The 14,119-nt window shown below is 41.9% G+C and overlaps 2 protein-coding genes and 1 long non-coding RNA gene across 3 annotated transcripts; 1 reads left to right on the top strand and 2 right to left on the bottom strand.

The window, feature by feature from the left end:
- Positions 1-240: 240 nt before the first annotated feature.
- LOC135623683 (cold-regulated 413 plasma membrane protein 2-like) lies at positions 241-4,516 on the bottom strand. The gene is made up of 4 exons (XM_065126925.1): positions 4,225-4,516; positions 2,655-2,762; positions 1,971-2,041; positions 241-686 (listed from the first exon to the last, which is right to left on the bottom strand). The coding sequence occupies exons 1-4, from the start codon at positions 4,416-4,418 to the stop codon at positions 433-435; spliced, it is 627 nt and encodes a 208-aa protein (XP_064982997.1). The 5' UTR covers positions 4,419-4,516; the 3' UTR covers positions 241-432.
- A 4,854-nt stretch (positions 4,517-9,370) lies between these two features.
- LOC135623684 (BTB/POZ domain-containing protein At5g66560-like) lies at positions 9,371-12,066 on the bottom strand. Its single transcript, XM_065126926.1, has 4 exons — positions 11,682-12,066; positions 11,539-11,608; positions 10,074-11,462; positions 9,371-9,986 (listed from the first exon to the last, which is right to left on the bottom strand). Exons 1-4 carry the CDS (start codon positions 11,717-11,719, stop codon positions 9,480-9,482), a joined length of 2,004 nt encoding a protein of 667 aa, XP_064982998.1. The 5' UTR covers positions 11,720-12,066; the 3' UTR covers positions 9,371-9,479.
- Positions 11,964-13,368, top strand: LOC103999115 (uncharacterized). The gene is made up of 2 exons (XR_010491464.1): positions 11,964-12,101; positions 12,294-13,368. It is a non-coding gene; the product is annotated as an uncharacterized LOC103999115 (long non-coding RNA).
- Positions 13,369-14,119: the final 751 nt, after the last annotated feature.

The following is a 14,119-nucleotide window of genomic DNA, read 5'->3' on the forward strand; positions in this document are numbered from 1 at the left end:
TCAGCATTAGCTGTTTGAAGCACATGTAAAAGAAAACTATAGTTTTTGGGTTGATTTAGAGTAACCAAGTAAAAGAAAAATAATGTTTCTGAGTCAACCAGAATCAAAAAAGCATGCAGCAGGTGGTACATATGTAAATGAGCTTACCAGCATTAGCTGCTTGAACTGAAGTACTTGCGGTGTCCACCTTTCTTCATCAAAGTTTTGCTTGGTTCATTGGCATTCATCAGTTCGTTCTAATATAGAAGATTGCACATCATTATTTAATCTCAGATCTACACAGTGAAAACATCACCTTACAAATGAATAACTAGACTTGGCAAGTCTTACCACATCAACAGAACTGAGATCTAGCAAACAAGTGAACTACAAATGTCTCAAACTTAGACTCTCAATCACACAACTTTCAAGAACCTTAATGACAATAGCTGCCTACAGAAAATGGACTACCAAGCGCCAGATAGGGTAAACCAAGAGAAGAATGATGCCTATACTGTTTGAGATACCATGGCTTTTTGTGAATGAGTTTCTAAAGCCACCCGATGCCCGGATGTGCTCTTGAAGCAGGTAGCAACCAATAGCCAGACATATGAAGACACCAGCAAGACCATTTCTTACTGTGTCAGCAAAAAATCCAGGGGCAACCACCACAAGAAGGATAAATGCTGCAGGCATCTCCAACCAGTCTGCAAAGCCAAAGACAACAAATGCAGCAGAAAGATCATCTTCTGCTTGTTCTTATGGTAGCTTGCAATAGACATTTTGCTCTTCAAGAGGAAAATACTCTAGATATTAAAATGCGAAGCACATGTCAGTATATTCCTTTACGAATATATATGCCATCAGGAAATTTAGATTTCATTACAGGTTCATTGTGCAAAGACTAGGAACAGCATAAAGCAGCTTGATAGAAGTGTATTATTAGATAACCTTGCAAATTTACAGAAAAAAATTCAGTAACTCATAATGGTTGTTAACATGTTTCGTTTACTGTTCTTGGCACATACAACACAATGCATGAATATTTTAGAAAATAATAACAGCATGGTGCAATACTTTACGATCAAAGACCAAAGCAAGTGTGATAGCCCTGGACTGAAGCAAAGCATGAGCCAATAAAAAGCCATGTTTACAAGATAATCAGGAGAAATATTCATCCTATATGATTGCCTTATCAAAGATTGCTAGATAGTTACAGACAAATTTCATATGTAGGAATCATTTTAAAGAAATAAGCTGCTAGGACTTAGGGCTGATTTGGTGGAAAGGAACAACTTGTCTTCCTGCTTCTTGAGATTTTGGCAAAAGTAGGTAGCAAATTTGCAAATAAGCCCATAATTATGGGGAAAACGCTCTTCAAACACTAATGTCAATAATTAATCTACTCTGTGATCAGAATCTGATAGTTCACCTGACTAGGAGAAAAAAGAATGCCAAATGAACATAAGACCAGCTTAAAAATACAGTTTGAGAGGTACACCACTCCTCCATTAAATGTGTGTTGAGAAATTCTACATCAGTACATACTGGAAAGTGCAATTTGATTGATACTTTGAATCATCTATATCTTGTTGACACTTCTAAGGTGGGAATAAAGATTTACTTGAAGACATTCCGTTCCCAGTCAAACAATATTTTAATAGTGATTTAGAGTATTGGATGAATTTCCAACACATACTGTCATACATTTCCAGAACTCGAAAATCGTATTAAACATCCCGTATAGTAGGTGCCCAAAGAATATCTACTGGTAGGTAAATGAAGAAGGATTTAGAGCAATTAACATTATGAAATAGAAACTAGAAACTATTTAGCAAGCATATATGTTAGGTTATTTTGGTGCCAATTACAATTACAATTAATAAAGCAATATTACATACATTAAGGACCATATGCATGATAAACACTAAGAATAATCAGTTGGTGTAAGGAATATGATAAAGCAAGTTAGATTATATTGCAACAAATACCAGGGAAGTGCCGAGGAAAGAAAAGGCGCAGAACAACAGCAATTAATGCAATCCATTTCCCAACTTCCCCTCTGTAAGAAAAGAAGGAAATACACATCATAGGAAAAAATAAACAAGAAATAATCATAAGAACAATTGAAAAGCTTATCCATACATATGGGCAAGAGTGCAAGATGTACATGTCTAGCAGACGATTTATATTAAAAAAGAAAAGAAAAAGGAAAGCATGAAAGGAATCCAGAAGACCAAATAATCCAGACTAAGAATCTAGTTTTGCCTAAACTGCAGTTTTAAGTATAATAAGTAAACTCTTAATCAGTAACAGTGAAGCCTGACCTAGTCCTATTATGCTTATTAATGATGCTGTTCCTTGCAATTCCACCAAAGGTTGACCCTTTACTGCAATTGTCCTCGATAATACAAACTCGTGGACCTTCAAACTACCTCGACTTCATCAGGAAAACCAAAACCTTTAAGCTATCCAACATTTTGTGATTTGGTGATTGCGATTGATAATTAAAACTCCAGGACACTCCAAACTATCTCCACATCATCAGGAAAACCAAAACCTTTTAGCTATCCAACATTTTATTTTGGTGGAGAATACAGTAGGATGATTGGTCAAATCGGCATTTACATTTATTCTCCATTACATCCAAATGAAAACAAGAACAAGGTGATCACCTTAGTACGGAAAATAGTACCGATGGCAGGCTCAAGAAGATATATGGAATTAAAAGTGAAGTCAGCATGTTTGTCCTCCAGTTAGTTCGATCCAGTATCAACAGATATCTGCAGAAGAAGAAACAAAAATGAAGGTGATTTAAACTGAAAGTATGAAATCAGAGCAAAGATCTAGCTTCAGATACCAGTATGATTATTAAGATAAATGCATTGTTTGTTATACTAAACAGTCATACTACAAAACTTCCAGAATTGCAGAACTGATATAATTATTTGTGATTACAATTTACAAGGCAGTTACATGAAATCATGGTAGTCCTAAATAAAGTTAATGGCAGAACTACATAATTTACCAATGTATATCCTATGAGAACAAAGACATCTTATTCATGATCTTTTATCTGATCATCGGTTTGCTTTGTATCTCAGTATGTTAAGGTCCAACACATTTTTGAAATCATTAATCAAAAGAATTCCAGAGAACTTTTTCTTGAGGAAAAATACAAGAGTTGGAAGGGGTGATATTACAGAACAAAAATAAAAGATGAGAAAATTGCTCAAGCAAACTTTGATGTACCTGACAAAAGAAACATAATTGCACGTGTCACCATAGTTATCTTCTAGGTACACACTTAAAAATGGTTCAAAGTCACAGATACTAGTGAAAGTAGGAATTTTTTTTTTCTCTTCTCAGAGAAGGATTTTATAATTAGACAGATTCACACATATAAATAAGAGGTAAATGGAAAGATCCAAGCAGAAAAACCATAGCATAATGACCTCCGTCTTAGAAAAGTCATTTACATCTCAGGATGCAAAGAGCTACAGCTCTCGTTATCACCTTTGTTTTTGTTTGTTTTGTTTAAGCAAAAAGAAAAAAGCTACCCATAAGGGGGCGATGGTAAAGGTAAGTTCGAAGACTATAATGAAATTGCTGACTATAATAGAGATTTGAAGCTTAAGAAGAAGCCAGGATTATATCCTTGCATGAATCTGTTTCAAGGTCCATGTGAGGCATGACAGAGTAGGTCACTGCCTGAAAGGATCTGGTCTAGTATCCACATGAAGGAATCAAACTGTGGCTGTGGCTTTACGTTTCCAACCATTAGCAGAAAAGGTTTAACCAACATAGGAAAGTTAGATTTGATTCTTAATCAAACAATTTAGTATCTATCCATGGGAATTCTGCCACCGTTTACCATAGAACGTTTTCTTACCACCAAACAGAGACCATGAAGTTATTGCTTTTGGGGGTCGAACCTCCATTTTTCCCAGCAACCAAAAAGATTAGACTACATGCCCTACCCAATGGTCCATACCATCTCGATTCATTTCCAATCTACGTGCCCAAGACACACAATCACCATCAGAAACTTCTAAAGCACAATCCAGATCTAATAACCCAAATTTTCAAACAACAACCTCAAATAATTAGATGATAACCCACAACCGAAGACCTTTCCGCATCATTCACGAATTTACTTTCCACAATGGCATGTGTTAACACGCGCGAAAACAAACTAGAAATGTGAAGGAAGGAAAGAAAAGAAGAAAGATCGAGCAAACTGACATAGCAGCGAAGGAAGCGAGGAACTTGAGGAAAGTGGTGCCGACGCCCAAGCCGCTGCCGAGCATGAAGGCGTGGTTGGCGAGCCTCCTAGCGGCGAGGCCAAGCTCCTTCAGATCCGACCGGATCAACTCGTCGTCGCCGCCGCTGAGGGCGTAATCCGTCTTCATCCTCAGGTAGGCCCTCGTCTCCGCCATCCCCTCTCACAAGGTCACGGTTCGCTCCTCCCTGTCCCCGGGTATATGATCTCAGAGAAGGAACTCCCATGGAGTTTTAAGGACAGAGGGGCGTTCGAAGCCCAAGTGAGGTGCGGCCCGCCGTGTTCTTGGATCAGGGAAGATTCGTATCGAGAGTCGTGCTTGGACTCAATCACGACAGTTGGGTACGCACCGTCAGGGAGAGTAGTGACATCATTCGTTTCGAGCGTGGGACGCGTGGAATGAACCAGAAGGCCCCACAGGGTCCCGCACAGGGAACCAGCTCATTCCTCTCATGCAACAAGTGGTAAGCCAAATGGGTGACGAGTTGCGGGGCCGGAACCGTACTCTAGGGCACACTAGGAAACAAAAAAACGGAGCCCCACTTCAATCACGTGTCACTGTCCACGCTGCCGACCTGTCCCCTTCTGCCAGATCTGAAAATAACATATTAATATATATATATATATATATATATATATATATATATATTCAAACCAAATATTAAATATTAACATCTTTAGTATACAGTCTTCGGATAAGATTCATTTAAAATATTTATGATATTAATTATGTTTATAGATTATTAATAGAAAAATAATGACGTGACCAACACCTAAGTGATTAATAGAAAAATATGATCTCGATACTTCTCGGGATCTTATTATTTCTAATATCAATGAGAGACGAACGCGAAATAAGATTTCGATTAGTTCTGAATCAATATTTTATCACATTGAAGTTTATGATGATCCATTCCAACATGAAAATATTTTTTTTATATTAATTTCTTTTTATCCATGGAAAAGAGTACAATTGATAGGAGAGACAACAAAGCATAGACTCATTGTCCTTATCCAAACAAAGGAAAGGAAATTGAAGTAAACTATCTTGAAAGGGATGTGCCCATTTTCCAGGGACTTTTTGTGTTAAGACAAACCTTAGAAACATGTTCTTCTTACAGTACAAAGGAAACTATCTTTGTGTTCATATCTATGAAGATTTGTGTTTAAATTTGTCGGTATATCATTAAAATTTTTTGTTACAATGCTTTACATCATAAATGGTTAAGAATTTTGTGATTAATTCCCAGTGGATTGTAATATATTTCCCTGGAAAATTCTCTTATATTTATTTATATATAATTCGATCATCCCTTATTAACAGCCATCGAAATCAATATCAATCAATTCAGGAGATACGTGTACGAACATGAACCCCTCGAGGGAAATTATACGAAGATAAAGCTCATCCATCCATGTCGTCAAAGCAATCGATGATTAATAGTTGGCCAGTTGGGTGGGGTCTTCTTCATTTAATGCACGGTTTGGTGGAAGTGATTAATTGTGTTCCGACTCTTTTGAATTGTGGTGCGGGGACGTAGCTTTAAACAATTCGATAGGCCTTGAATAGATTTTACTAATAGAAACATAAAAATAAAAAGTAAAAAGATAAGTTTAACGTTTTAGCTTATTTAGTTGATCGTTGGGGTCGTGGATAGTTGTTGTGGATGAGGAGAATGACGATGAAAGGTAAGAGTCGCTTTGTCTCTACATCGACGCCAAAACAGTTATCGAACGACCTTTTCGTTGTTTTACATCTGTGTTGGCGTCAACACAATTGCTGAGCGATAAAACAACCACCAATGTAGATGTCAAGCGATGTATCTTAGTAATTATGTCGACATCGAAGTAAATGCAGAACAACGTCGCTTGGCATCTACATCGACAGCCCTTTCGTCACTTGGTAACTGCATTGACGCCAACACATATGCAAAGCAGCCCTCACCTCTCATCATCGCTCTCTTTATCTATAAAAACCAGTTGCGACCCCAACAACGTCATGGTTCGCCACCACCAATGATGTTCACCACCACTAACTAAAATATTAAAATTATTTTTTATTTTTTATTTTCATGTTTTCATTGGTAAAATCGATGATGTTATGATAAATAGATATAGATATTTTACTTTCGTAATTATAAGGACGTGAATGTAACTTTCTCATCGAAATGTTAAACATAATTAATTATAAGAGATAATCTATAATTAATCTACATATATGATATAGTCCGAATAGATAAGCATGCTGATTATTAAACTCTGTACAACATCATTTGATGATCAAAATCACATAGATATGCTTATATTATTTTTGAAATTTTAAAATTTTATTCGTATATATACAACAACAATAATTATACCAAAAGTTGTGCCCTAATTATTTGACGTTGGAAGCATGTTCTGTTAGGACCGAAGCGGCACTAAGAGGGGGGGGTGAATTAGTGCAACGGTAAAGTATGATAAACTTTTGACGATTTAAACACTTACGGAAACTTCGTACGATAAAAGTAATGTTTCGTTTGAAACCGTTTCGATTGCGTTTTAACTTGAAGGCATATGTAAGAAAGAGATAAAGAAGTAGAGCATCAAAGTGAAGATGGTTTGCAGTAATATAAATGACAATAAGATAAATACAAACCAGAGAAGACGGTAGTTTATAGTGGTTCGGTCAATCATGACCTACATCCACTCCTCCGATTCCTCTTCCGTCGAGGCCACCGGCATCCACTAATGATCTTTCTTTACTAGGCGAAGATCAACCTCCTTCTTACACCCCTCTTACAACCTTTTACAAGTGGTTCACCCTTTTACAAAGATTTCAATGAAAAGAAATGAGGTGAACACTCAAAACAAGACTTTCCTAAAGCTTTTCTCAACTTCTAGCTTCTCAAAAGGTTGTTTTTTCTGCTGAGAAATGAGGGGTATTTATAGACCCCAAGAGGATTCAAATTTGATCTCTAAAATTTAAATTCCCTTGAGTTCCCGAGGCTGGCGGTGCCACCGCCCGACTTCTCGGGTGTTGGGCGGTGCCACCGCCTGTCCGTGTCAGGCGCTGACAGTGCTGGGCGGTGCCACCGCCTAGCCCAAGCGGTGCTACCGCCCAGCTCTCGGGCATTGGGCGGTGCCACCGCCTACACTATTTTAGCTCACTGGTTGGGCTCCAAAATTGGCCCAAACCAGTTCGAACTCGGGTCCAATTGGCCCCTACTTGGGTCATAGGATTAACACCTAATCCTAGCCCTAATTAACGTGCTAACTACGAATTTAAAGACATTTTCTAAGCTATTACAAAGTCCGCAAGTCAAGACTTCTTTCGGCGAGCTTCCGGAAAACTTCTGGCGGTCTTCCGATAAACTCTCGGAAACCATTCTGCGGACTCCCGGCAAGCTTCTAGACTTCACGATTTGATCTTGGCGAGTTCCAACGAGCTTCTTCGGCAAGCTACAATCTTTCTCGGCAAGCTCTGCGAACTTCCGACGTACCTTTCGGCGAGCTTCCGAAAACCCTTCAGCAAGCTCCCTACTTATTCTCGGCTAGTTCCAGCAGCATTCCCGACGAACCTTCAAACTTCCGTTGAACTCTCGAACTCCCAACGAATCCTTCGCGCTTGACTCCGGCACTTTGTTTCGCTTTATGTTTTCATCGTTATCGTAGTTAATCCTACACACACAAGCCAAAACTCTACTCCGATCTAGACAATTATTACAACGTGAATTGACATTCTGTTGCCCGGCACGTCATTGGTTGGCGCTTCGTCCGATTCTTCAGCGCATCGTCCTCTCTTGCGACTTGTTGCCCAATCGATGGTTGACCTCTGCAACCCCGATATCCTTGGCACAATTCCGCTCTCCTTGGCCCGATGCCCGACGTCCGAAGCCTTCTGCCGTCCAATACCCTGACGTGATCTCCTCCGGCATAACGTCAATTCCTCCTGTGTTAACTGTCTAATCCTGATCGAGTAGACCTGCATCACTCAAAATACAGTTAAATCATAAACATATATCAAGTGGTTTCATCATCAAAATACGAGATTCAATACACCAATCTTTAATCTTAGTACGATGCAGTTTATTTACCAATATTATTCAAATAACTTTGTATTATTTTTAGAAAAGAAAAGCTTTTTAGTGTGTATATGTGAGTGAAAAAAAAAATCATTAGTTTTCAATTTAAGATTTTTAATGTTTGATAGACACCTAATAGATTGTTCATACCTTAACAATAAGCTATAAAGACAACATCTTGAATGCATTTTATGCAACGATTAAGATCAGACGATGTTTCAACAAATGTAACTATTTGTTGCCATTTCAATTGCGAGTATTTCTGAAAGTGAATATGCATGACTCGATGATTCCATCTTTTTGTATTATTTTCTTCTCTTCAGATAAATAGTATTTTTCTTGTCACTGTTGCTTGTAAATTGAAGTATTTTTATATCTATCTTTGTTATATAAGATTTATATTTTTTACTTATTTCTTACGTAAATGAAATATGGCATGAGAAATTTTTGTCAATCAGAAGGAATTCTCTCAAAAGTTTTGAGATTAATTATAGATTAGCCTTCATAATTAGTTATCTTTAATATCTCTATTACTATATTTTTCACTTCCACAAATATAAAGATCTTAATATAATTTTTAAAAATATAAAAATAAAATAATTAAAAAAACTAATTATAATATATAATTTTATTTATATATATATATATAATTTAATATATTTTTTAAAAATATAAGGACCAAAATACTACGAGATAGCCGTTGATTGCTACAGCAACAAAGAAAGAATTAGATCATATAATTTAAAAAAATAATATAAACTTGTTGTTTTTATATAATCTTGGAATCAATAATTTTTTTCTCAAAAATATATCAATTTTTTTTCTCAAAAGAACTTATAAGATTTTTTATGAAGGAGCAAATTTATGTTTTTATACCCTAATGTTTGTTTACAACATAAATGTTCATACAATTTGTGTTTACTTTAGTGTTCAGATTAATTTGAGAAGATTTTAATCACAGCAATTTGAAGTATCATCATCAGCACTTTGTGCCTATCTCCATCATGATTCGATGGAGGCTTCTTCAGGTATCCATTCTCAAGTGTTTCACCTAAATCGTCCTCATGTGCTCGATTAGTCTTGCGAAAGTTGACATCATTGTAGCATAAGACACAGCATTACATCATCTGGCTAAGCCATTTGTTGATCCTCCTTCATGACTTCCTCGGCGCCACCACCGTCCGGTGGTGCGAAACGCACACCTGCGTGCCGAACTTGCAGCCGAACCGTCTGGCCAGCTTTCCCCGGCCGCCCCCCGCCGCCGCCGCCACCGCCCCGCGGTCCATCCTCTCGATCGCCTTCCTCATCCTCGAGCACTCCCTCTCCAGCCCCTGCACCCGGCTCCGCATGCTGTCCATGTCTAGCCTCAGCACCTGGTTCTCCCGTATCGCCGCCGCCCCCCTCCACCCGCCCCTCTCCCTCCTCTCCCCTTCCGCTGCCTCATCCTCCTCCTCCTCGTCCTCCTCGTGCTCCGCCGCCATCAGCGTCCCTGCGATCGCCCGTCGCAGCTGCAGCTGCTCGAAGAAGAGCACCTGCACCACCGCCCGCAACGGTAGCCGCTCGTTCTGCGCCGCGTGCGTGCACGCCTCCAGCGTCAGCTTCTGGCAGTCCATCACCCCGCACACCCTCTCCTTCTCCTCCTCGGTTATCCTCGGATGCGCCTACATGCACGTACATGTATAATCCATCACGAACATACTAACAAACACCTCATGTACATCCCAACAAGAGCCCCGGAATCGCCGTACCTTGAGGTAGACATCGACGGAGCGATAGAGGCCGTCGTCGAACATCCTCGCGTGGTCCGGCAGCGAGAGTGCGAGGTTGCAGAACTTGTCTGGTTTCAGGTTCGCGTCGGACGCGATCTCTGAGAGGTACGTGTCCACCAGCTTCCCCACCAGCAGCAGCTTGTTCTTATCAGTACACAGGGATGATCCCGCCTCCTCCTCCCCATCACCGCCGTCGTCTGCGTCCTCCTCGGCGGCGGCAGCGGTGGCCGGTCTCTCCTCGAGGCCCTCCAGGAAGAAGCCCACGATCCGCTCGACGCAGTCCACGTCGTAGAGCGTCTCGACAAGGTAGGAATAGCTCGGCATCAGGAGGTCGTCGAGGGTGGCGTGCTCGAGCTGCGAAGCGATCCTGCGTTCCAGGGCGGTCCGGGAAGCTTCCGAGGCGCGGAGGATGTTAGCCGTGCGGAGGAGGCCGAAAAGGAACCGGGTGGTGACCAGACCCGAAGAGGAACTGCTGCTCTTCTTCTTCGATTGGGGGAGGTTGGTGATGACGGTCTCTAAGAGCTCCCGTTGCTCCGCCTCGGATGGCAGCGGGCCAGAGGAGGCGGCGGCCGCAGTGCTGGCATTATGATGGCGGTTCGACCGTGAGAGCCCCGGGATCGACCGCTTAGCGTAGGAGATGAGGGAGCCTTCGATCACGTCGGCGTTCAGATCCTTGGCTCTCATGGCGGAGATCACCCGCTTGTAGAAAGGGAGGCTGAGGGCCGCCAGGTCCTCGAACCAGGAATCAACGGCAACCGCGGCCGCGGCCGCGGCCGAGGCGGCGGTGGAGCGGAGGCCGTTCTTTCGGCGGATCCCGGTATCGATCCCATTCCAGAGGGCGGCGGCGGCAGACTGGAGCTTGGCGTCAGCTGCCGCGGCCGCCCGCCCGCTGCTGCCCTCCTTGATGGGCCAGCCGAAGAGGGAGCTCATGTCGGCGGAGGCGGGGCGGGTGGCGATGGATTCGACGCAGCGCTGCACGAGGCCGAGGTCCTCAGCCATGGGGAGCAAAGCCTCGCAGGACTTGAGGGCTTTCACCGATTCCCTCGGGCTCCGGAGCACGGATTGGGCTAGGAACCGCTCGGTCCGCGACACGAGGTTCTCCTCCGCGAACTCCTCCGTCGTTTCGAGGTACTCAGCCGCACAGCGCAGGGCGGCGGCGTTCCAGGCGGTGATCTCGATTTTGACGCCGTAGCAGAACTTCGCGGCGGCCTCGAAGATTTCAGCGCCGCCGGGGAAGTCCGGCAGCGGAATGTGGTGGAAGTCCTCTTCCAGTTCTTCGATCTCTTCCTCCTCTCCGTCTGCCCCATTTTTCTGCTCTATCTCCGTGATCAGTTGGTGGAGCTTTCTACTCTTCGACATCAAGGGGAACTGTCGACACCAAAATCCGAGTTAGAAACCAACAAAAAGTGCAAAAAGCTGATACATTTGGGGCTTAGATCATCACCTTGTGGAGATGGAAGCTCATCTCACCAACCTCGATCACAATGTCAGTAGGCAATCCAGTAGTGCAAAACCTTCAAGAAAACGAGACTGATGAGCTAAAAGATCAAAGCTTTCCAGTAAAATTAGATGGAGCAACGACCAAACCATGCTTGGCCTCTGGAGCTGGACTTCTCGGCTGCCATTGTCGTCCTCTACTCAAACAGAAGTTCCTCCAGATCTGCCAATAGCTCACTGGAGCCCGAAACCGTTCGCCATTGCTTCCAAGCTCCAATCTTTTCCCAGATTCCACCACTATGGCTCAAACTCCCTTGCTCAGATGGGGCTCAAGTGTCTGCAGGCGAGGGGGGAGGAGAAGAAAAAAAATGATTTTGTTAGGTTGGGAGGGGATTCCAAGTGGGAGAGAGGGACAAGGAACGTTTGAACAACGTTTCACCTCAAAAGCAGTTACCTTGCCCAATTTACTAATCCTTTCTTGTTAGTTTAATTGAATTATGCTGCAGGCTTTGCTGCACTATCTGAAGAGAATCTCACTCGAGGAGGAGAGGGGGAGGAAAGCGAGGCACGGTAGGTGTTTGTTTAATGTCCTTCTACTGTGGGATCATTTTTATCTCTCTCTTTGATTGCCAATTGGCTTTCTATTCCTTGCCATTGCCATTGCCAATTCCTCTCTTGATCTCCTACTTAACCATTGTCCTTATATTTCTCTTTCTTTCATGTTCTGTTCTCCTTTCTCCTGCTGCTGTTGAGGTGTTACAGGTCATGCAAGGATGCAACCTTTTGCAGAAAATGCAGAGCTCATCAATGTTTATCCACCACCGCTGGAGCGCATTAAAGGTGTGAGACAAGCTCTAATGGGGAAGCAGAGAACAGTGAAGGTATGCATGTACAAACCATCTTGACTCTTGTCATGCTAGTCTGTACCTTTTCAATTGTTTAAAGTTTAAACTCAAAAGCACATTGGCCATCACCATTCTACCCATTTGATGCTTTGCTGCCACAGTAAGCATGCTCCTCTGCAATCTGTGTGACGCAAAACTAATGCCACAATTTTGGGCAGAGTAGATGTGAGATGTGTGCCAGTACAAACTGGCATCAAGTCCTCATTTAAGCTTCCTCGAGTAACAGAGAGAAACTCTATGATTTAGCTGACTCCACATGATAGATGTATTCTTTCCTCTATCTTGGAAAGGTAGTACAAGACATTCCAGATACATAGGCTACTCACCACAATACTTTGGAGTTTTGTTAGCAACAGGATGCTAATATTCCATGACAACTAACCTGGTCCATGTTCACATAAACAAATACTGTTTCTGGACTTGTACAGACCTATGCTGTGTTTCTGCAATACCAGGCTGTGTAGACAAGAAGATGCACAAACAGTGTGGCCCATTGCATTTATAATGCATAGCTGCTTTGTTCATAGGCTCTTAATGCCAGTGAAGTAAGATCATCTGGAAACAGAGACTCTTTTTGTGAATGTAGGGAACATGACCTACAATTTAGGGCAAAGGAACACTGTTGTTTGTGTGCAGAAACAAGAGACACCAGAGACACTGATCCAGTGCACTGTGGTTAAATGCACTCAAACAAATACTTTATTGGCTGTGTGTACCTGTAAGGTAAACCTAGTAAAAGTAGAGGTGGCAAGTGCTGAGTACTAAAAGGTTAGTTGTAACATTGGAATGGAATTAAATGTCTGCTTTTAGATCCTCCATAGATCATATTTTTGTCTGTGGGAAAAAGATTGAGATGTCAACTTCTGCAGGGAGATTTTGGCAGAGGGATTTGAGGCAAGGGGCTATAATAATGGAATGAAATTAATGTTTTACATATTTCTTCGTGGTTTACCAATCTTTTCTAAAATTACCTATAATTAGAGTTAAAAGTTTAGTATTATCTTCTTTATCTTTGAAAGAAAATTAAGTTGTCAACTTCTGCAGGGAAATCTTCTCAAAGGGATCTAATATATATATATATATATATATATATATATATATATATATATATATTCTTTCTCACTTAAATTTAAAGAGCATTAAGGGAAGTTATTTCTACGGCATTACTAGAGGGTCCTCAGGAAGACAGGCTTTGGTGTCTTGTAGGCGTCTGACAGCTAGGATTATACGCGGTTTGATTGTACTTGATTCATACATGCTTTGTCTTACATGCACGACCACACACACGCGGGAAAGGCCACCGAAACCAATGAGAAAAGGTTTCTGTGCATAGTGGATGGCATCCTATGCTGACACCACCACACCTGCTTTCCACCCCCCCACATACTCGATCGGGGCTTTGCATTGTGATGCGTGCGCAGGTTGATAGGACCCCGGGATGGTTCCTGCGTCTGGGTGGAGCCACCAAACACGGGTTATCGATCTTCCACTGGTGGAAAGCGGTGGGCTCCGGAGGTATTAGCCGTGTGAGTGGCTTGGTCGGCACACGGGGATCTCTGCTTCTGGATTGGAGATTGATTTCGTGCGTTCATTCAGGTGGAGTGGTCAAAGCCACGTCACCACTTCACGCTTGCTTTGGGGGGCACGTTGATGGCGTGTCTCCACTTTTGGAGGCGCTGATGC

Source organism: Musa acuminata, chromosome BXJ2-9 (assembly GCF_036884655.1).
Source record: "Musa acuminata AAA Group cultivar baxijiao chromosome BXJ2-9, Cavendish_Baxijiao_AAA, whole genome shotgun sequence".
NCBI classification, from domain to species: domain Eukaryota; kingdom Viridiplantae; phylum Streptophyta; class Magnoliopsida; order Zingiberales; family Musaceae; genus Musa; species Musa acuminata.